The 23,396-nt window shown below is 45.8% G+C and overlaps 1 protein-coding gene across 3 annotated transcripts in view; it reads left to right on the forward strand.

The window, feature by feature from the left end:
- Window positions 1-23,396, forward strand: part of WIPF3 (WAS/WASL interacting protein family member 3) — a 64,714-nt gene that overhangs the window by 7,423 nt on the left and 33,895 nt on the right. For 2 of the 3 annotated variants that reach the window (XM_059712672.1, XM_059712674.1), the window contains exon 2: window positions 11,180-11,329. In XM_059712672.1, coding sequence (XP_059568655.1) covers window positions 11,237-11,329 — 93 coding nt within the window. In that variant the 5' untranslated portion in view covers window positions 11,180-11,236. The remainder of the gene's footprint in view (window positions 1-11,179; window positions 11,330-23,396) is intronic. The other variant, XM_059712673.1, reaches the window with a different exon arrangement.

A 23,396-nucleotide genomic window follows, 5' to 3' on the forward strand; every position in this document is an offset into this window, starting at 1 on the left:
CCTGTTTTTTAAAAATAATAGCCTTACTGAGGTAAAATTCACATACCCTAAGATTCACTCTTTTAAAATATACAATATCGTGGTTTTTAGGATATTCCGAGTCACATACCTACGCCATCATTTAATTCCAGAACATTTTCATCACCCCAAAAAGAAATCCATTAGCAATCACTTCCCATCCCCCCTCAGCCCTGACAAGTCCATATTTCTATGGACTCACCTATTCTGGACATTTTATATAAATGGAATTGTATAGTATGTGGCCTTTTGTGACTGGCTTTTTCACTTAGCCCAATATTTGGGGGGATTATCCATGGGATAGCATGTATCAGTACTTCATTCCTCTTTATTGCTGAGTGATATTTCATTGCATGGTCACACTGCAGTTTGTTTATCTGCTCATAAGTTGATGGGCATTTGGGTTGTTTCTAGATTTGGGCTTTTATGAAAACATGCTACTGTAAACACTCATGTCTAAGTTTTTGTGTGAGCATATGTTTCCATTTCTCGGAGTGGAATTGCTGGGTCCAATGATAACTGTTTAACTTTTCAAGGAACTCCCAGACGTTCCCCAAGTGGCTGGGCCATTTGCATTTCACCAGCAATGTATGAGGTTCCACACCAGTGTTCAGTGCCTGCCGTGTTTCTCTTCTTCAACTTGCAGAATCTTAAGCATCCTTTTTTTTTAAGCTGTGTTTCTTAGAAAGAAGATATAAAGCTGATTTTAAAAAGCAGTTTGAGCATCTTTGTCTTTTAGCAAGGGAATTTAATCATTGGAACTGATTTTGTCCTTTTGTGTACCATATTGCTTTATTGTTACTTCTTTTTTTTTTCTGACTTTTCCTAGAATAGTGCCTGGTGCATAGTAACAGTTAGATTATGGATTATCTAACTGTGAATAGGAGCCATGTGTCTGTTAGATTTATGTATTCATCAAATATATATGATTCCGGCAATCCATGTTTATGGTGTCACTGAGGGGCTAGCACAGTGTCTAACGTAGAGAAGCAGCTCAGTAAACATCTGCTTCATTGCATTGACTCTGCAGAGTCTGATGTGCTTGTCAGAGGCTGGGTGGAGTAGTGGAAAGTGCACAGACTTGAAGTCAGCTCACTTAGGTTGGGTACCGTTTTGTGATGTCCTGACTTGCTCTTGGGTGGATCACTTTACATCTTTGAGCCTTTGTTTCTTCATCTGTAAATGGGGATAATAACATCTGTTGCGCAGAGTTGTGTTTGGGGATGAAAAAGAATTCTGTAAATAACAGAGTTCCTAGTACCGGTGATTCACTTAGTCCATGTCAGGGGTCCTCAAACTACGGCCCGCGGGCCACATGCAGCCCGCCGAAAACATCAGGCATTTGTTTTTTTACTTCAAAATAAGATATGTGCAGTGTGCATAGGAATTTGTTCATAGTTTTTTTTTAAAACTATAGTCCGGCCCTCCAACGGTCTGAGGGACAGTGAACAGGCCCCCTGTTTAAAAAGTTTGAGGACCCCTGGTCCATGTGATCTATTGATTTGTTAGTGGACCTGTTTAACATAGCTCTACCCATGTATGTCAGTGTTAAGACATCAATTATGTCTGCCCAGGGAATAAACTTATAGTAAAAATAAATGGCACTGGCCCCTTTGCTATGTGTCTGACATAAATGATCACTGCCCTAATAGCAGGGGACATTTTTTTCCTTATATGGTAGAACTGCCTGTTAATGACAGAAATAGATTTTAAACCTTGAGCATCCCTTAAAGCCATTGTTTATTCCAACACCCTTTTAAATTTTTGAATAAAATATTTTTTATCATGCTGCTCTCCAGAAAATCAGAGGAAAAATAAAGCAGCTTCAGAAATAGGTAAGATAGGAGAAAATGAAACAAACAAAAGAAATAGGTAAGATAGCTGCTTAAAACAAAACAAGTGGACAAACATTTTTCCTAAATTTAAAATGAATTTTTTCACATTCTAACAGTTTCTGCAGGCCTTTTTTTTTTTTTTTTTTTTCACCCAAATGTGTATCGCCTGAGGTTTTAGAAATTCACCTGCAGGCTTCTCGATGGAGGCTACAGGGGGTCTGAGTTCAGGCCTGTGGTTGTCTTCTTGCACTCCTGGATGCTCAGTGAGTTTGAAGTGAGCCATACAAAAGCGTAGTCATGTTGGTATTTTCTGTATCAATTATATTTGCCTGAAAAGGATAGGTCAGGATCCCTGTCCGTAAGATCTAGGGGTGCAGTAGTCTACGGCTGTTGAAAGAAAGTCACCAATTATTTCAGACCCACGCATCCCCTCACTGTGCTCGCCTGTGTTCTCGCATTTAATGAATGACAAGGATCAATTACCACTGGAGCCAACTCACAAATGATTCATGCCTAATGGGCAATCGTGTCTTAAACCTGTTCGTCGCTGTGCGTTAACCATGTATAAACCGAAGAGTTAAACCAGACAAGTTATGGACTGGTTTGAGAGAATTCTTTTAGTCTAATCCCGGCTATTTTCTGAGCACGCGTGGTCAGTCATCTCTGACAGGTGTGGGTGGCTCTAGGGGTGATTTCAGCTGCCCTGGGGCAAAGGGAGGGTGGATCTGTGCAGGGTCAGCTCAGCAAGGCCCAGGGTCCGCCTTCAGTACCGTTCTTTATGGATCCAGCAGCTGATCACTGGACCTGATGGTCAAGACAAATTTATGTTTTTCTTTCTTTATCTGTATTTACCTTTTAGATGTAGAGATGTCTCAATCAGGTAGTGCAAAGAAAGCATTTTAAAAAAATACTTCACAATAATCCCAAGAAGGCAATCCAGAACTTTTATTTTATAAATTCTCTTTTCAGATAGGTAGTCATGCAAGTGAAACATACTTCCAAAAGTGTCAAAAGGATATATGGTACAAAGCAAGCCTTTCTCACCCCAAATTCTCAGACTGTGTTGTACATTCTTCCAGGGATATTTCATGCACATGTATGTGTATACCTATAAATACATCTACATATTTTTACGTATACATGTATCACATAAATAAAGGCATACTCATTCAATGAAGACATGTTCTGCTGCCTGCTTTTTTCACTTAATATAACCTGGAGGTCATTCCATATTGGTATCATAGGACTACATGTTCTTTGTAACAGCTACCTGGCATGCCATTAAAAGTTATGAACTGTAATTTCATAACTACTTCCCAGTCAATGGGTATATCATTTATTTCCAGCCCTTTGCTATTTAAAAAAAATGCTGCAATGAATGTCAACATTCACATTATTTCTCACAAGTGTACCAGTAAGATAAATTCCTAGAATTAAAATGCGTATTTTCAATTTTTGATACATTGGCACATTGCCCTTTACAGAAAATAATGTTAATTCATGTTTCCACAGGTAACTATGAGAGTCTTGTCCCCTGCATGCTCTCCAACACACCTTTATCAAACTTTTGATGTTGGCCAGTCTGAGTGAAAACTGGTACTTGGATTGGTTCTGACCTCATGAGTTAGGTCGAGCCTCTCTCCAGTGTGTTGAAATACCCCTGGTATTCGTTCATCTGTGAACTGTTTGGCCCATTGTTCATTTTTCTGTCAAGTTATTGATGTGTATTATGGTTTTATAGAAACACCTTACACAAGAAATAAAGGAAAATGGCCATTTTACAGCAATTTTTATTTTACTGTAATTTTCTCCCAGTTTGTGAAATGACTTTTTTGTGTTAATGTCATTTTCCTCCAATTTGTGGTATGGCTTTGGCTCTGTTTATTGTGGTTTTATGTCTGTCTGTATGTGCTTAGTTTTGCAGAAACCTGTTCTTTTCTAGTGTTTAGAAAGGCTTTCTGACTTTAAGAACTTTTCTTAAAGTCTCCTGTATTTTGTCCTAGTGTGCACTGGACACTTTTGAGACCCCAACATCCACAATCTATTCCCACACTGATAATAAGGCCTACAGTTGAACAGGAATTTCTCCTGTACTTCTCTTCCCTTCTTACTTTAGCTTGTAATATTACTCTTTAACAATCATTGACACGATTATTTTGTCTGTAGACTCACATAGAACTTACATCATGTTCTGGTGCCAAGGTATGTCTGCATCTTTTGCTTGAGTCGTTGGCCTGATCCCTGATATATAGATAGATAGATAGATAGATAGATAGATAGATAGATAGATAGATAGATATCTCTATAGATAGATAGATAGATAGATAGATAGATCTCTATATATCTATATATATCTATATATCTTCTATTTATTCCCCAAAGCACACTGAGGCAATGGTATTTGGCATTACCTTTGGCCTTGGCAATACCAAGATATCTAAGACAATATCCCTATCTTTGAATCTTTGAGTAGCCTAGAGTTGAGTGAAGGGAGACACACAGGCATGTGAAAAGAAAATTGCCAGAGTGCCTAGTGCCACACAGAATAAAATTGTGGACAGGATACCAGAGGAGCAGTTAGTTGTGCCCAAGGGAGAAGGAACTCTGTACAGAGAAGCTGGCACCTGTGCATGTTTTAAAGGATTGGGAGGAATTTTCCAGGCGGTTGAAGGCCAGCACACTCAGCCTGAATGGCACTGACAAAGGCACAGAGATATAAAGAAAAGGTATGTAAGGAAATGGCGCAGGTGTGGTGTGGGCAGAGGATAGGATGCATGCAGCAGGGTGGAGGATAAGGTTAGAACCTGACTCCATAAAGAGCCTTGAAAGGAGTACATGTTAAAATTAGAGATGCCATTTTTTAGAAGCGTAGCTATTATGTAAAATTAAGCTTACTTATGAATGTGTAATTAATATCATGTATTTTTAATAAGCCTCGTTCTTATTTTAGCTAATACATAGGCAGCAAAAATATTAACAATAAATGTCAGGAAAGCAATATTTTCTCCTTCCTCCCTTGGGACTCACATGATTTTTAGGGCACTTAGCCATAGTATAAATACTTGAGTTAATGATAAATATTATCAATATCTCCAATTTTCCCTTCACCAAATACTGTTCAAATATTATAATGAATTCGATGAATAATCTGGGAGCAAATTTGCATTTCAATAAGAATTTCATTTTAAGAAGCAATTTATGAGTTCATTGTAGGTGTGACTTACTAGGTTTCATACTAGAGTGTGGTTAAAGTTCGTCTTCCTTTCAGAACTCACATAGACAACCCTTTAGACATTTCAGCAGATGATTAACTTTAATATCTGGTTAGAGCTGAGCAGATTCCGCTTTAGGAGCTATTGTCGGGGCTGGGGTTTCTCAGGTGTCAGAAGTTCTTCTGTCACCGAGGTGAGAGGTGAGTGGGCACCCCGCTGGGTCCAAGCAAGCACAGTGTGCCACGTCCTGGGTCCAGTCTGCTGAAATTGAGTCCATGAACAGGTCTTCTCAGGAAAGGATGTAATTCCTGACTGTGTGGGGCAGAGTTTCATCACTCTAGTGTTCTAGAACAGATTGTTTCAAACTTTGTGGGACAAAAAAATCACTTGATAAGACACCCCCAAAGATTCTGATTTGTGGGACATTTGGGGACCACTGAGGATGTCTGATTGTGGGACATTTGGGGACCCCTGAGGCTGTGGCAGATGTGGTCACATTCTTAGCCTCTGATGACAGTGCGTACATCACGGGGGGCCTTTTCATGCAACTGCCTCAAGGGCCCTGGACTGTGCTCACTCCCCACCACTCTGCCAGCCTCCTGCTGATGAGGACTCGGAGCCTCAGGCTCCAAAAGGGTGGCATGTGTGGGTCATGTGGGTCAGGAATGCTGAATGTGGGAGGCAGGGGTGCTGGTGACACTGATAAATTCCAAGTCCTCTTCTCTGCCAAAAAATGATTCTGATTCTGGGGTGGAGACAGTGCCTTTCTTACATGCTTCCACATTCTAGAGCTACTCACTGTGGTCCGCAGACCGGCAGCGTTCTCCTCACTTGGGAGCTGTCAGAAATGCAGAATCTCGGGCCCCACCTCAGAACCAGTGAATCAGAATCTACATATGAATGCCAGCTCCCCCATGGATTCATTATCTGACTTAGGGTATCTTTCTTAACCTCTCTGTGCCTCAGTTTTCCCATCTGAAGAATGGGGGTAATAGTATCTATCCGGTTACAGTGTTTGGGGGCTTAAATAGGTTAATATATGAAAAGCTCTAGCAACAGTGCCTGACACATACGAAGGGCTGTGTCCGCACTAGCTCATGTTCCTATTAGCTAGAACACAAACTCCAAGGATTTTTTATGCTGGGCTTTGTACTAGTATATCCCCCTGCCCTGTCCCCTGCTTATCTGCTTACTCGGGCCAACACGCCCCCACCACCCCAAAAGGCAAAATATTTCCAGGACTTTCTACCATTGAGGACAATGAGAATAGCAACTTCCATGTAGCCTGTATAAGACAGTCTTAACTGGGAGAGGTGGTGCCTGGGGCACGAGATCTTATAGGAGGGAAGTCCCAGGACAGGGGCTGGGCCCAAAGAATTCCATCCTGGAATGATGAGGAAGTGGCCACAGAAAGTGGCCACTCATAAGTCATTGTCATCATCACCTGTAGAGAAGGTGTTTTGTTTTTAAAAATATTCTTTATTATTTTGCTGAAAGCTTTGGCAGCTTTGCCACATGTTTCGTGAGAACCTTTATATTGGTGCCTTGTATGTGCGTGGCTCACGGGGTCTGATTTCCTGGCTGCAGGGCCCCTTTGATAAATAAATGACTGATGTAGCTTGGCAGGACCCAGCTGAGACCATACCATGTGAAACGGGCTGCCTCCTGGGGCACATCCACCTTGACCAGTGCTGAGGTGAGAAGTCTCTGTTCTTTTCCCTGACTTCATAGCCAAGACACAAGAGACGCAGTGGAGCCGTGTCAACACATGGAAGTTAGGAGTGCGTGGAGAACCTTACGTTCAGATCCCCACTGAAATGTACTGTTAGAACCAGCAAAAGCTACTTCTGTCACATAGTGGCAGTAACACTTCGTGCTTACATATTTTTAAATAGGCCCGTGTTCTATTTGCGAGCAGCTGTAATCCGACAAACAACTCTTGCGGGGGAAAGTGAGTGTGAGAAGAGCAACTGGTATGTGAAAGTGCTCACCGTGAGTTATTCTTTCTCTCTGCAGTTACTCACAGACTGCAGTGGTGGGCATGGAGTAGGCGGTGGTGGGAGGATGATAAATACAGCTTCCAGTGACGTCTACCGAGTGTCAGGACCTGTATTCTGTTCTTCTTATATACGGTCTTCATTTTAATTCTGATAACAAACTAAGAATTGAGCATTATAGCTATTTTGCAAATAAAATAAAAAACGAGGCCTGCTGAGTTCGGTGACTTGGCCCCAGCTGTGCCGCTGGGAAAGGCAGAGGCAGAAGCAGAAGGCAGGTCTGTATGACACGAAGACCAGCCGGTCCCCTGTATTCGGGGTCTCACGTGGGGGTGCTGTTCATTCTCTTCCCCCGCCTCCCTCTAACGGTGCAAGAATGTTGAACCTGCGTCTCCACGCTGTTCTCCAGTGTTATTTCATGCAGTGGGAGAAAATAGAAAAGCTTTTGAGAATCTGGCGTTTTTATGCTGGGCACTTTTTCATGCATTATGGAGAAAAATAGCATTTTTCCAATGTGTTGGGAGAGCACAGGGCATCGGAGAGCGCCTGGGTGCAGCCTGCGACTTCCTGGCACTCTGCATGCTTCCAGACTGTTAGGTTTGAACAAACTCTTCCCTCCCTAATTGCTTAATTACTATCCCTGTCAGGAAAGAGCCTTCGCAGCCATCAAGTGCCACATATAAAAATACTCTTTCATCTCAGCGTTTGAAAAATCACTCCTGTGATTTCAGCAAGAGGGAAGCCCAGTGGTACCTAACCATTCTCAGATTTCTGAGGATAAACGAGGTGGGCAGCAAGGATGCTTAGCTTAGGGGACGTGAGTGGCAGAATTACACTCACCTGGATGAGGTCCCTGTCACTTGGAGGGTCTCAAAACGATTTTTAAATCTTTGCAAAATGGAAGCAGAGAAGTAAGATGGCCTGAATGATACCAAGTGAGTAAAGCAAGAAATGAGGTTTGGGAATCTGAAAGGCTAGGGCTTTAACTCAGCTCGGGTGCGCTTTAAGAAAGTTGGTAGAAACTACACGCATCGCGTGGTCTCTCCTATGGAAATGCCGGCGTCTACCAGGGAGTTGCTGAGAGGATTAACCAGAACAGTGGATTATTAGGGCCTGATCCAGTGCTGAGCACACGGAGGGGGTTCAAGAATTACACAGTCGATGCCATTGTTCACGGACTCCATAGTTTGCTCATCGCCCACTCGCTGAACTGTACTTGTCGCCTCGAAGTCAGTACTCACAGGCGCCTTCACGGTCAGTGGGAGACGTGTGCAAAGTGGGGGAAGCTCGCGTGCCCTGGTGCAGACATGGCAGCTGAGGTCCCACACGGCGACCCCCGCCTCCTTGTTGCAGCTCCCATGCAGTAAACTAGTGTCTTTTACACATTCTGTTTAGTGCCACACTGTTCAAATGTGGGTGCTTATTGGTGGTGGTTGCACTGTTTTAAATGGCCCTCCAAGCGTAATGTCCAGGTTCCATCCAGTGCTCTTGAGTGGAGGGAGGCTGCGGTTTGCCTGATGGAGACCATGTGTGTGAGAGGTAAGCTTCATTCCATCATGAGGGACAGTGCTGTTGGCATGAATGTTCATGTAACAACAGCATATACCTATCTATAAGGTCTCTGGAAGCAGGAACACACGTGAAATAAGATTATAATTTAATGCGGTGACAAAAATCTTGTAAATGTTTGTCCACAGGAACCTAACCCTGTGTACCTCCTAGGAGCAGTGGTTCAGGGTTTGTTAACTCAGCGATTATGACAACTTTATAAAACCTACCTCCCGCAAATGATGAGAATTCACTATAACCCACTTAGTTCCTGTGTTAGGCAGGTTAAAAATGAGTGGCTATAACAAATTAACGTCAATCTGTAGTTTAACACAGAAGTTTATTTTCTAGGTATTTAAAGTCTAATCCGGTGTTTAAAAGTGAGTCAGGAACCCAGATTCTTGACATCTTTTGGATGGGGAAAGAGAGAGTTGTAGGTAGGTCTTTATGGACCAGCTTCCAGGTGGAGCGCATCACTCTGCCTTCTTTCTATTGGCCAGAGGTCAGTCACCTGGTCACAATTAACTGCAAAGGAGGCTGGGAAATAGTACCTAGCTGAGTGCTCCGGGGTTCCGTGAACAGCTCAGCCACAGTTCTCCTAAGGTTATACCTATGGCCATTTTTCCTTAGATAAATGGCGAAACCCGTAGGTAAGAAACATTTACCTTTTCAAAGTTCCTCTTTTAATCTCTTTCCAGTTCATCACCAAGGGAAACAAGCCTTTGTCTTCTCATCTGTCTTGGATAAAAGATGGAATCCTCTCTGCATATTTTCTCTTGTTCTATTAATACTTCAGCCAACCTTTCAATACCTACTATACATTGTTGGCTGCCGTTCCTTTTGCCACTGAATAAAGGATCACATAAAGAATGTGCCCAGTGCCTTCTATGAAAGAAAGGGTTAAAATACAAATAACTGATCATTTACTTTTGTTCCAACTAAATTGCGGGCTCAACATCCAACTTGCTTCAGCGTTCAGCCAGTAAAATGCCGGCTTGGTCTGACCCTGCATTACTGAGTGTTTTAGGTTGTGTACTAAACACATCACCGACGCCACCAGGAAGAAGTACCTGCTACCCTCTGGGATCTCTGCCCAAGTTCACTGTAGTTTCATGTTGGGGACTCTGATGAGTATTGTTTTTCCGGTCTTTCTGTCCTGGTGTTACTGTCGAGGGAAGAGGCAGTGGCACAGTAATTATCTGGCTTTAGTAATTTTGGGGGGGACACTTCCTAAGAAAACTTTGGTCGCCCACAGTGATCAGCTCATGCACATCTTTGGGACTCTTATGAAACTATCATGGACTTTTTCCACAAAAGAAAGATGAACTTTAAATTACATATATTTTTTAAATTTTGTACAATTTTAGGGGAAGTCTTAACCCTGCTGAAAACAAGGTGGTTCTGACCTTAGAATATTATCGTGGAAATTAATGTGACCATTGTCACATAGCAGCCAAACAGAACTAACATGTACTACATAAGCAAAACGGTAGCCCCTGCTAAAAATCAGGCACCGTGTTACATAACTGCTCTTTACTGCGAGGAGATAAAAGTATTAGCATGGAATAATACAGGTGCCAGAGGGCTTCAAAGTTGAAGAAGCAGGCACAGGCCTTGTTCTGACCTTCCAGTGACTACAGAGACAAAAACAAAACAAACAAACAAGAAAAACCACAAAACACAAATTTACCCCTGTGCAGGTCTGATGTGTATTTCTGTTCGTGCTTTAATTGTGTTTAGAGTCTCACATAGGTTTTCCTCCTTCCTGTAAACTGTGGGACTTGCCTTCAGTGTGGGTTTTAAGCCTTTGCCACGTGCCTTGATACGGATTCTAGGGCGCGCGCGCACACACACACACACACATGCACACGCACACACACTTATAGGAGCTCAGGTGTCTTACAATATGAACTGTTTGAAACATAAGTGTGTTTGCAGAATGGCGGCAAGAAGCCCTCTATGTAGCAAACCAGTTATGATGCTTTTGCAGAAAGGGGCCTGCTCGCACCCAGTTGATTGTATAGAAGCCACAGAGGGACAGCAATACAGTAAGAGCTGCCGGGAGAGGAGGGAGCAGGAGAATGAGTGATTCCCTTTAGGGCCCTGCTCGAGGCTGGTACCATGAGTAATGTGGCGCCCGCGACCTGCAGAAAAGGTTACATTTCATTCGTGCGCTCTGCTTAGGGGACGGGGAACGTGTGCAGAATATTTTTTTAAATGCGTCAGAAATGATAAAACTAAAAGTGTAATGCGAAGGAGGTAGAAATCCGTTATTTGGAAAGATCATGGAATGAGGTATTGCTATTTATGTATTCTATTAATTTTGATACAGAAATAGCTGCATTTTATCAGTTCCGTCACCCAATTCTCTCCAGAATCTGGCTGCTCTTTCAGTCTCCAGCACTGGGCACAATGCCTGCCTCACAATAGACACTCCGTATTTATTGAAAGAAAGAAAGAGAGAAAGGAAGAAAGGAAGAAGCCATAATATCTGTATGTCTGCATGACATGAAGTACCTGTGCATGAATAAAGACGTTCGCGTTTAAAACTCTCTTCTCTCCTTTTCAGAGCAGAAGCCATTCTCTTGGGACCATTCACAAGCAAGAGACACCAACGCCGTGACATATGCCAGTGCCACCGCCACCTCCACCTCCTCCTCTACCTCCACCTCCCCCGCCTCTGGGAGCTCCTCCCCCTCCCCCGCCATCAGCACCCCCGGTAAGGCCTGTTTTTCTGTCTCATTGACTGTCCTGCATAAGCTGCTTTGAATACACTTGAGCGGAAGGTTTTACATGTTCGGAACCAGCCACCACTGATCTCCCCTGTGACAGGTGGCATCTCAGGTCCTGGCAGCTCCAGGGTCTGATTCCCAAAGAGGCTGGCCAGGTCTTTCTCTACCTAGTCCTGGGCCACCCCGACCCTCAACCTCAGTGTCTCTGTCTACAGACCTCTAGGTAATTTCTCCTGATTCCTGCTGCTCCATGCCGGCTTCCTGGGTCTCCCTAATCGGCTCTTCGCTCTCACTGGAAACCTCTGAAGGGTGCAGCCAGTGAGGCGTGCCGCAAAGTCAGGTTCCAGTGTGTATTTGGCTGGTGGTAACGATAGCTCGGGCTTCGGTTGCGTGGTGCCGGGCCCACGTCAGGGAAGTGTCCTACGAAATGCCACAACGAAATAGAAATCTCTAAATGAAATGTCCCTCTCCACGCCAGGCCATTTCATCTGTGTTGCCGGATGCTCTCTCTTAGTTTAATAGTTTGGGCTGGGCGTAGGGTAGGAGAGGCACGGAGAGGGTGGTGGTTTAGTCTGAGAACAGGAATTCTCAGCGTTGGCACCACTGACATTTGGGGCCAGATCCTTTCTGTCGTGGAGGGCTCTTCTGTGCCCTGTAGGGTGCTTAGCAACAGATGGCTCCTGCTCTCAGTGGGAGATGGAAGATTCGGATGCCATGGCGATACGGCACGCAGGGGCAGGGCTGAGCCGGGAATTAGCCTCACCTGCCATCCTCCCCCACTATGCATTCCGCCCCCCAGGTGTGGATGACGTGACCTCAGGTGTGCGGATGACGTGACTATGGCAGTGTTGGTTAGGAGGTCCCCAATGCATGGCCACAGGCTATCAGGAGAGCACGAGTGTGCCTGGACACCCCCTATGAAGTTACCTTTGCACACCCTCCGTATCTGAATTACCACGGACCTAGACCTGCCTGAAACTTGGCCCTTGCCCTGGAAAAGAATGGAAAGAAATCACATAGATGAATTCCATATGAAAGCTCTCTGACCAGGGTATAGAAAGTGTAGGAGTCAGTTGAAAGTTCCACTGCTGAACTTGACCGCACAAGGGATAAAGGAGATGGACAGTTTGTAAGTAAAGGAAACATACATGGAACTGTCATAGGGATCTTGCACAGACTGGCTAGCACCAAGAAATGCAACTTATAATCACTTCAAACACCACAATCCACCCGTAAACTTCGCCAGAATAAGTAAACTTATCAAAACCTTCATTATTGGGGATTTGGGGAAATAAGCCCTTTTTTAAAACTTTGCTGGTGACACACAAATACCTGGAACTCAGTGTTCAATGAACCTTTCTGGAGTGTTCTCTGGCAGAAAACAGTGGTCTTGAGCGTATCATACTTTTCCCCTGGAAATCCAGTCGTTTTATTTTTGAGGCTGATACAAAGATTAACCCTAAAGGAACCAAAGGGAATTTATCCAAGGATGTGCAATGCCATTTATTCTAGTGAAAAATTCAATCTTATGAGCACTATGTGAAATGTGGTAGGTCATGCTGGTAATTAAAAATTGCATTATGCCATAGTGGTAATTAAAAATTATATTTATAACTATGCCAATTATGGAAAGTAGACATGGAGTGGTGGATTAAAAACACAATGAAATTAGCTATGTAATATATGTAATAGCAGAGATCAGAAGAGAATTTTTAATTCTGATAAAATTTTATTAGGGAATTCTTTTTCTTGAAAGACATTTAAGTCCATGGTCCAGTGTTTGTGTAGCCTGCAAGCTAAGGATAGTTTTCACATTTCCAAATGGTTGAAATAAAAATAATACTTTGTGACATATGAAATTATATGAAACTCAAATTTCGGTTCATGAGTAAAGCTTTATTGGACCTCAGCCATGCTCACTCATTTACATATTGTCTATGGCTGCTTTTATGCTGCCATAGCAGAACACCAATTAAACAACTTGTTATTCCTCCCAACAACAACAAAAAAATTCCGTTTTTGTCTATACGCAACCTATAGTGTTAAAATTGTACTCAATGATTATTATTATTATTATTATTAATTGTTATTCTATTTTTTGTTTCATCAATAAAAATTTTATGGAACTTTGTAAAGTACTTACATAAAATCCATGATTTCTCCTCTTAGCACACAATGCCTACAATATTTATTGTCTGGCCCTTCATGGGAAAAGTTTGCCAACACCTGTCCTACGAGACGGCTGGCTTCTTCCAGCCTCCCTGGGCTCAGCAGCCAGGGACCTTGCATTAGGCCATGTGCCTCTCTGCATCCCTTTTCAAGGACTCCCCATCCCCCTCGAGACAGTCGCCCGTTCCACCCACACGATCTGGCCCCTGCCTGCCTGTCAGACCTCGCACTGTGCTCTGTCCTCGTGTCTTCTACTCTGAGGCGTGAGCATAGCTGTGCTGTTTGCCTGGAAACCCTTTCTGCTCAGCTCTGCTCAGGTGTCACTTCCCTGCAGCATCACTTCCTCACAACCACACTGGAATGTATAACGTACATGCACACCCTCCTCACAGCACGCATCAGTTTTTAATTCTGTTTATTGGACTGGAGTCCGCATTTTATGGGTTGTAGTCTTTCGGTTCCTAGCACCTGGCTCACAACAAGCACTCCGCTCATTGACCAAATGAATGAATGAATGAATGAATGAATGAATAGATGCATGCAAACATCTGTGTAAATAGAGCTCAGAAGTGGAGCTAACCCTCTTCATAACCAGTGCTCAGGACTGTAAACATCCATGCTATGGACCAGCATGGCAGATTACTACGTGCAGTCTTTGATTAATATATGTAATCTTTGTGTGACATGTCTGATGGTCTGTTGCCGGGGTCCAACCCCAGCGGGTCCAGGGGTCCCCAAAGGTGTGGACGGAGTTGGCGAAGAAGGAAGGACACGGAGACAGCGTTCAGTTGATCAGCAACCTAGCCAGGATCTCTAGCCCGGATCTCCAGCCAAGTTCTGGGTAGGATCTCCAGCCAGGTTCCGTCCAGGCTCTCCAGGCAGGTCCAGTCACCAGGTTCTAGTCAGGCGCTCCTGCCAAACTCCGCAGTCAGGTTCAGTCCAGGATCCCCTGCCATGCTCTCTCGCCAGGCTCTGTCTCTAGGCTCCGAGGCCAGTCCCTCTCCAGGATCCTCCGGCATGCTCTCTCCAGCGAAGTTCTTCTGTCTCTAGGCTCCGTGTAGGTTCTGTCTTCTTGATTCTGTTCTAACTTCTGAGTTCTGAGTTCTGTCTTCTTAGTTCTGAGTGTTTCTGTCTTGTTACAACTGTATTTATACCAGTTGATTCAATCCTATCAATCTCTATTACAAAGGTTAGGGCGTTTCTTATCTCCATTCCAGGGAGAAAAGATTATGTAGTTTAAGCATGATTGTTCGTAGTTAAAGGGATTAATTACCCGCCTGGCACTTAGTTGAGGGGTTTTATTCCCTCCCTAACTTCAGGGGAAAATCCCTACCTGGGGATTCAACCTTTCTCGGAGAGGTGACCTTGGTTAAAACACAGCGCCAAGAAGGTGAGCAAACGTATTAAGAACAGTATGCCATATATGCCAGGTCCCTTGAAACAGCAAGTCTGGACCGGCTCCCGGCAAATTCCCCCTTTTTTATTTTTTAAAAGCAAGCATTAAAAAGAAAAACCTGAAACACTCTCTTGTATCCATTTTAAGAGTAGGATTGGTGCTTTCTGCTATTACCTGAGTCCTGATCTATCACCCCAGGGAGAGCTTGCCAATCCTGCACTTTCCCGGGGTGGAAAGGCTGCAGTGGGGTTAAGGATAAGGCTCCTTGGGCCTACCTTCTCCCATGCCTCTACATTTACCTTTCCGGCACCTTTCCTTCCTCAGAAAAGCATGGACGTATTTCTTGTATAAAACGTTCTGTCTGACTGGGAGTAACCTTAATTCCTCTGCTAACAAGCATATATGTTAAAAGATCAATACGGAGTCTTTTTTCTTTAGACTCAGTATGGCACATCTTCTTAATCTAAAGATCAATACAGAGTCTTCTTTCTTTGGACTCAGTATGGCACATCTTCTCAATCTAAGTTCTGTACTATCCACCTTCTTACCCTATTTATCCTCTATAGGGGGGTCTGTAGCACCCTGGTGGAGTCCTATCCGTCCCGAGTGTGGGGGTTTTCAAGGGGGGGGGGGGCTTACCTAAGGGAATCCTGTTCCAGGGATTCCCAAAGGTGTGGACGGAGTCGGCGAAGACTATCCACCCTCTTCCTATGGTGGAGTCCTATCCGTCCCGAGTGTGGGGTTCTCAATGGGGGGGCTTACCTAAGGGAATCCTGTTCCAGGGGTTCCCAAAGGTGTGGACGGAGTCGGCGAAGACTATCCACCCTCTTCCTACGGTGGAGTCCGATCCGTCCCGAGTGCGGGGCGCTTACCTAGGGGTCCCTGTTCGGGCACCAGATGCCGGGGTCCAACCCCAGCGGGTCCAGGGGTCCCCAAAGGCGTGGACGGAGTCGGCGAAGAAGGAAGGACACGGAGACAGTGTTCAGTTGATCAGCAACCTAGCCAGGATCTCTAGCCCGGATCTCCAGAGAGGTTCTGCTTCGGATCTCCATCGAGGTTCTGTAGCCATGTTCCCTCGCTAGGTTCTCCAGCCAGGTTCTGTCCAGGCTCTCCAGTCAGGTTCAGTGTCCAGGTTCCAGTCAGGTTCTCCTGCCAATCTCTGTAGTCAGGTTCAGTCCAGGATCCCTTGCCATGTTCTCCCGCTAGGCTCTGTCTCTAGGCTCCGAGGCCAGTCCCTCTCCAGGATCCTCCGGCATGCTCTCTCCAGCGAAGTTCTTCTGTCTCTAGGCTCTGTGTAGGTTCTGTCTTCTTGATTCTGTTCTAAGTTCTGAGTTCTGAGTTCTGTCTTCTTAGTTCTGAGTGTTTCTGTCTTGTTACAACTGTATTTATACCAGTTGATTCAATCCTATCAATCTCTATTACAAAGGTTAGGGCGTTTCTTATCTCCATTCCAGGGAGAAAAGATTATGTAGTTTAAGCATGATTGTTCGTAGTTAAAGGGATTAATTACCCGCCTGGCACTTAGTTGAGGGGTTTTATTCCCTCCCTAACTTCAGGGGAAAATCCCTACCTGGGGATTCAACCTTTCTCGGAGAGGTGACCTTGGTTAAAACACAGCGCCAAGAAGGTGAGCAAACATATTAAGAACCGTATGCCATATATGCCAGGTCCCTTGAAACAGCAAGGATGGACCGGCTCCCGGCAGTCTGTAACGAAAAGCGTCCTGTCTGGCTTCACCTTAGCTCGGGAAGATCTGGGGCTTAGACCAGGGCTAAAAGTTTTTGGTTTCTTCCTTCTACCTCTCACCTCTCCCTTCCTGCCCCTCCCATCCTGGTCTCCACCTCTTCTTTAGTGGGTATCTTCTCTTTTCCCAAGAACGGGGGCGTAATAAACCAGAAGAAGGACCAGTGGAGACTGCCGATTTTGGAGCCGGCTTAAGCCCACAGTCCTCGCCCTCCTGTGTCACTGTTTTTCTTGCCCCCTAACTCCCCTGTCTTTTGAGTTCTATTCTGTTTCTCATTCATTTAAAATCCAGTAACAATATAAAATTGCCTGCGTGGTGCATTGGTCCACTTACAATTATATTGTCACTGTTGCTTTGGTTACAGGATGTAGCTTTTTAAAAATATCTAAAATATATATATATTCAAGTGTTTGATTTTGCAATGCAGCAGAATTTGACTGAACTTTTGTTTTCTGCTTAGACCCCTGGGTAGTGTCCGAGATGAGAGAACAAGCGTGGTGACAGCCTGTGATTTGTTTTCTCATCACGATCACATAACACTGTCTCCGCACGAGGAAAGAAATAGATGCGCCTCTGCCCAGCTGATAGGTTCTCTGGAGTTGGGCTCCCCAGGCAAAGCCTAACAACAGGGCTGTAAGTTTCTGTAGCATTATTTTTCAGTGTTGCTGCGCAAGTTCACAAGCATCCTAAGGAGGAAACCGTTCTTTATTTAAAAACAAAGGGGCCCTGGCCTGCGTTGCTCAGTGGTTTGAGCATCGTCCTTTGCACCAAAGCGTCTCAGGTTCTAGTCCCTGTCAAGAGCATGTACCTGTGTTTGCAGGTTCGATCCCCAGCCCAGGTCAGAGAGAGTGTGGGAGGCAACCAATCCATGTGTCTCGCTCACATTGATGTTTCTTTCTCTTTTTCTCTTTCTAGCCCTCTCTCTTTCTCCCCCCTCCCTCCCTCCCTTGCAGTCTCTCTAAAAAATCAATGGAAAAAATATCCTCTGGTGAGGAGTTACAGAAAACAAAACAACAAAACAAAGGGGAAACTGGCTTGCTAAGCATTTATTTACCATGAGAAGCAAACCTCCCAAGTTCGGAAGACACCCTGGTGCCGTGTATTTCTGCCTGCCTCTTCCGGGGGTGAAGTTTAAAAATGCTTAAGGGAAATGACAATGAAAGGCATATTGTGGCCCCTCGCCGTCCGTTCCCTCCTTCCTGTTTGCCAGTCTTTGCATCCAGGCGACTCTGTGAGATGATGCTTCTCCTTGTAGTCTGAGGGGCGCATGGCGCATGGGCGAGGTGGGCCTTGCACAGGGTCAGGAAATGCCAGCTGTGGTCACACTGGGACGGCTCCCAGCATCTCTAGGAGGCAGGAGCCCATGTGCTGTACCAAAACATGTCAATCTGTTACCGAAAACGCGTAAAATGGAGTCTTATCTGAAACCCCACCAGAGCCTTTTTCCGTTTTGTGTTTGCTGGGGTTTAAAAAAAAGCTACGTGGAAGGGGGCTTAGCAGAACTGCGTATTTCCCTGCATTCTGCAAACGGTAATTTGCATGTTTACTGGTGCATTGGGAATAATGAGAGGCTTAAAACATCTTAAATGCTGTCACTCACTTAGGTTCCCCCAACACTGGTGCTTTGATTAGTGCCATTAATAAGGGACCGGGACAGTTACCCAGGGTTGCCAGTGGCACTGGGATAAGGAGAAGGCTTTTGCATTAGGCCAAGCTATTGGGATATAGTATTACATTTGTTCTCTGCTTAACAGTTGGCAAAACTACACCTTTGTCCTCCAGTCCATTTAAAAACTTAATTCTCCCCCTGGTTGGCGGGCTTGCACCTGCGAGCAGAGCAGTCAGGCCGTCTCAGTGAGGAACCCGGGAGAGGTGTGGCGGACCTGCCACTCACGCGTCCACAGGGCCATTCAGGGCTTATGGAAATGTGTTTCTTTTTCTCAGCCCTGAGCTGGGAGGGGCTGCGGGGACAAAGAGGCGGAGGCTACGGTGTGTGCTGGCCGGCACACTGTGCACTCCTCAGGCCCGGGCGTGGTGAGAAAAGCCTGCCAGCGCTTGATAAAGGCCTTTATCAAGTGTCCTGGGCGCCCAGGCCCAGCAGCCGCTCTCGCTCGGCGTCTGAGCCCAGGGAGGTGGCAGGAAGGTGCCATGCGAGGTATGAGGCCATCGGACCGTGCACGAAGACCTCTGCCACCTCTAGCAAGGACTGCTCACCAAAGCTTTTATTGACCCCGAAGATGCCGGGTCTTGGCCTTGGAAATCTTTAGAATTACAATGTCACTAACAATTCTATACAACTGCCCCTGAACACTCCCCTACCCAGGTGTCTTTCCATACGTGCACTGTTATACCTGGGGGGGCCACCTCGGTTTGGAGCAGGGATCTTTGGGACAGGGACTTCTTCCCCAAACCATTAAACCGCTGTCCTTTCATCCAGACCTGCCCCCACCCCTTGAATCTAAAAGCCAGGAAGTCAGTGGTTTCCACCCCGACACCCGGATTTCTTCCGGTGGCCCCAGGCCTCCTGCTCCGATTTCTCTTTTCTGTTTGTGTTGTGCTTCCATCATTTCTCCCCATTTGCTTATTGGTTTGTTTTTTCTCCATTTAAAAGTTTGCAAGTTACCCTCTGAATAAAACCGAGGGTTAACAGCAGAGAATCGGCATCAAAGAAGGAGATACGATGCAAAGGAAGTCAGTATTGTTTTGTCTTTAGTTTACACTGGGCTACTAATGGGCTCAGAAAAAAAATGGGATCGCTGCTGGTAGTGATGCGGGCACAGTGGGGACAGTAGGTACCTCTGAGCTCAGTGGCCACACTGTCCTGACCTTGAGCAAGCCATCAGGCAAACGGACTGAGCTTTTGCTGCCCAGAATTAGCCAGTCTGCCTCTGAAGAGATGAGAACCTGAGTCCAGAGCAGCCTGGACTTCAACCCTCTGCAAAGTCCGAGATGCTGGGACTAAATGTGAAAAGTCATTGATCACGGCTCAGTCATGGAAATCCTGAGAATACACCTGGTTATTCCCAGACCCGAATTTTGTACCTTGCGTTGCTTCGTCCTGACAGACTTCCCGCACATGGGATCCTCGAAGTCTCATCTTTGGGGAGCTCTCCTGTCCTCTGAGTGAATTACTCTCCTTCCTGAGCTTGCTGCTCTGAGCTCCAGGGGCTGGACATGTCTTAATGCTGTAACTCTCTCCTGAGCAGACGCGTCGAGGAATGAAAGGAACTTGGGGCCAGTGAGCAGTTAGTGAGTGACTCTGGGACAGGGGGTGCGTGCCTAGGTCAGGTCTAGGCACGTAGGACACACTCAGTGTCTAGCATCACTTCCTGAACTAGTGAGTTTAGGGGAGGTACTGTCATTCCCAAGGCAAACCCACTGTGGGCGAACCGGCCACGACGTGCCACCTGCCACCTGCCTGAGCCCTATCGGGGTCCTGCCAGAACACCGTTAACACATTCGAGTTTTAGTAAGAAGCACGTTTTATACACCAAGTGCAGTTTAATCAGAAGCAACACATTTATGGATAGCAGAAGGTAACACCCAGGTATTATTTTTAAAGCCATAAAAAGTCCTTTGGCACAATCCTCCCCATTGTTTCCAGAGAATAGACCTTGTACCGTTGCTTTACATCAAGACAATTAAAAATCAGGGAGAGCAACACGGTGTACCCATTTCTGTACATGGTAGCAATCATTTTCCATTTCCGTAAGGCCTGTTCACCGTAGAGGAATTTGAATGTGTTTGCAAGCTGGTGAAAGCAGGGTTCCATCTGGAGCACATACAGAAGGTGCAAACGCATGCTGTGCCCCCCTCACCCGCTCAGCGCTCATTGTGCCAAGCTGTGGGTGTCAGGAGGGATCATGTAATGATGCAAGGTGGTGTTTTCAGAACAAAAATGTGAGCTCCCAAGCCACCTTAGATTAGAAACTGAATTGCGGCGGGGCCATTTGATGTCAGGCTACTTACTTAGTCACTCTGAGCCTCAGTTTCCTCGTCTGCAAATGGGAATAGCAGTCGCCCCCTCCCAGTGCACACTGCCCCGAGAGTGGGAGCGCCCCGCAGGGAGGGATTTCTGTCTGTTTTGCTCGCTGTGCATCCTCGGTGCCTGAGCAGCGCCTGGCGTGTTGTAGGCATGCGGCAAATACGCGTTGAATGCACGAATCATGGGGTCCTTGTGAGGATCTACTAAAATAACCATCGAAGCTCTGCTTACCCAGGCCAGCTTAGTCAGCAGGAGCCACTGTTATTTCAGGGACCAGGAAACAACTGTGCGAGGAACTAGATCTGAGAATGAGAGCAAAGGCCCCTGGGGTCCGTGCAGGGTGGGAGGTCAGAAGTCAAGGTCAAGGCTGGGAGCCTGAGTTATTCAAAGTGGGCAGTCAGGCCAGCAGCAAAGACCTTGTGGCAGCTCCAGGAAGCTGAGACTCAAAAACAGATGGGCAGAGGTGACCCCGTCTAGGTTTTCAGGGTTTCAAGTCCGCCATGCCAGTAGCTGCTGCTGCATGACTCTGGGGAGCTACGTGGTTTGCCTTCTCTCCTCTTTCATGCCTTGTACACAGTGGAGTGGCCTGAGTCCACCGGGGTAGCGGCGGGTAGAGGGAGGTACTGGAATCAGCCACAGATCTGAGCCATGAGCCCTCAGCTGTAGGGCCGAGGCTGTGAGTAGGCACAACATGGTGATCCGAGGGTCCTTTAGGATCCACTCAGTGCACATGGCAGCCTGGTGCAAATATGCCCAACATTTAGAGGCGGCTTTGTTTTCTCAGCTGCTCTTTGATTTGTTGCTTTACAAGCAGCTCCGTGGTTGCAGACCAGGAGGCTGCCTAGGGGAAGGGCACACGGGTCTCTGGAAGGTTTAATGGTGATGCTCATGCAAGAGTTCTCGATCGCCTGGCTCTGAAGCCCCTCCCTAAAGCAAAGAAAACTGTTCTCTGCACCTTGTGGCAGCTCTAGGAAGCGGAGACTCAAATGCTACAGCTTGGTCTTTCTCTGCCTGGCTCAAAGTTTCATTTAAACACTAGTGACCAGGGGGGATTTGAACACTAATGAGGTATTGGGTGATATAAAGAAATTATAGTCAATTTTATTTAACAATACTTGCTACATTTTGAAGAGCTCATATATAGATATATATCATCCAGTGTTAGATATATGTTTTTAATAAGCAGAGAAAAGCAGGTTAGGGCGAAGATAGAACAGGAGTGGCTGTGAGTTTGATGATTGTTGAAGCTGATTGATGGCACAGAGGTGAACCTTGAGGCCCAGCACGAACTCCAGATAACAAAAGTGGCTTGTGAAACTGCCGCATTTACTGTTCTGGCCCTGGTACAAGGACACCGAGCCCTATCTGGCATTTCTCCTCAGACAAAGCACAGAGGACAGTTGTGGGAGTTATTAAAGCAAAACTTTCCCAGTTGGCAGCTCTTCTCCAACCAAGGTCACCCAGATACAGAGGAGTTCTCACCTTCACCATTCCTTCCTCTCGGAGTAAATGTAAAGCTCCAGCTCACATTTCACTGCTGCATTCATGTCTGGAGAGCATCTGACCAAGTTTAAGCACCTTACAGTCTGGATGAGCTGATACAGAGTTTAAGCACCTTACAGTCTGGATGAGCTGATACTGAGTTTAAGCACCTTACAGTCTGGATGAGCTGATACTGAGTTTAAGCACCTTACAGTCTGGATGAGCTGATACTGAGTTTAAGCACCTTACAGTCTGGATGAGCTGATATTGAGTTTAAGCACCTTACAGTCTGGGTGACCTGTTACTGAGTTTAAGCACCTTACAGTCTGGATGAGCTGATATTGAGTTTAAGCACCTTACAGTCTGGATGAGCTGATACTGAGTTTAAGCACCTTATAGTCTGGATGAGCTGATACTGAGTTTAAGCACCTTACAGTCTGGATGAGCTGATATTGAGTTTAAGCACCTTACAGTCTGGGTGACCTGTTACTGAGTTTAAGCACCTTACAGTCTGGACAACCTGTTACTGAGTTTAAGCACCTTACAGTCTGGATGATCTGATACAGAGTTTAAGCACCTTACAGTCTGGACAACCTGTTACTGCCTGTCTTCGCTGCACATGAAGATGACTCCCTCAGGAGGAAGCTCGTGCTGGCCTCGCCCTTCACAGAATGGCCTCGTGGCCTCAGGAGCTGCTCAGGAAATTCCCACTCAATGAATGAAAGCCCAGTCCCCCTGGGGTTCATCGGTGACACGGGAGCTCAGGTTACACAGCCAAGCCGCCCGCTGGTGGTGACATCAGCAGAGAAAGAATGTGAAATGCGGCCTGCGGTGTACTCCTCCCAGAATGTCCTCTGTATTTATGGGGCCCTATTCTGAGGCCCTCAAAAGGAGTGTCAGCTGTGGCTCAGCTCTTTAATCCTCAGAGAGATGCAGTTGGAAATGAAAATGGAGCGTGACATTCTCATGTGCAGTATTAACGTCTACCAGTGATTATGGGTGTTAACGCTGTGTGGCAACAGGTGGACTGCTTTTAACACCTGTTTGACCTTGACACACTGTTGAAGTGGGTCAGGGTCAACTTGGGTGTCCTGTTTTGCATATGAGGAACTCAGCCGCACTGAGGCGTGCAGAGGGCCTGAGGCAGAACTGACCTAAGCCAGGTTCTTGTTCACAACCAGCAAGTTCTTTTAGGTAAATGTCAGAGGTTCCCAGGAGTGGGAGGCGGATTATGGCCACCAAGTCTCAGACCCAACATGTTATATGAGCTGAATTGTG

The sequence above is a fragment of the Myotis daubentonii genome, chromosome 10 (assembly GCF_963259705.1).
Source record: "Myotis daubentonii chromosome 10, mMyoDau2.1, whole genome shotgun sequence".
Lineage (NCBI taxonomy): Eukaryota > Metazoa > Chordata > Mammalia > Chiroptera > Vespertilionidae > Myotis > Myotis daubentonii.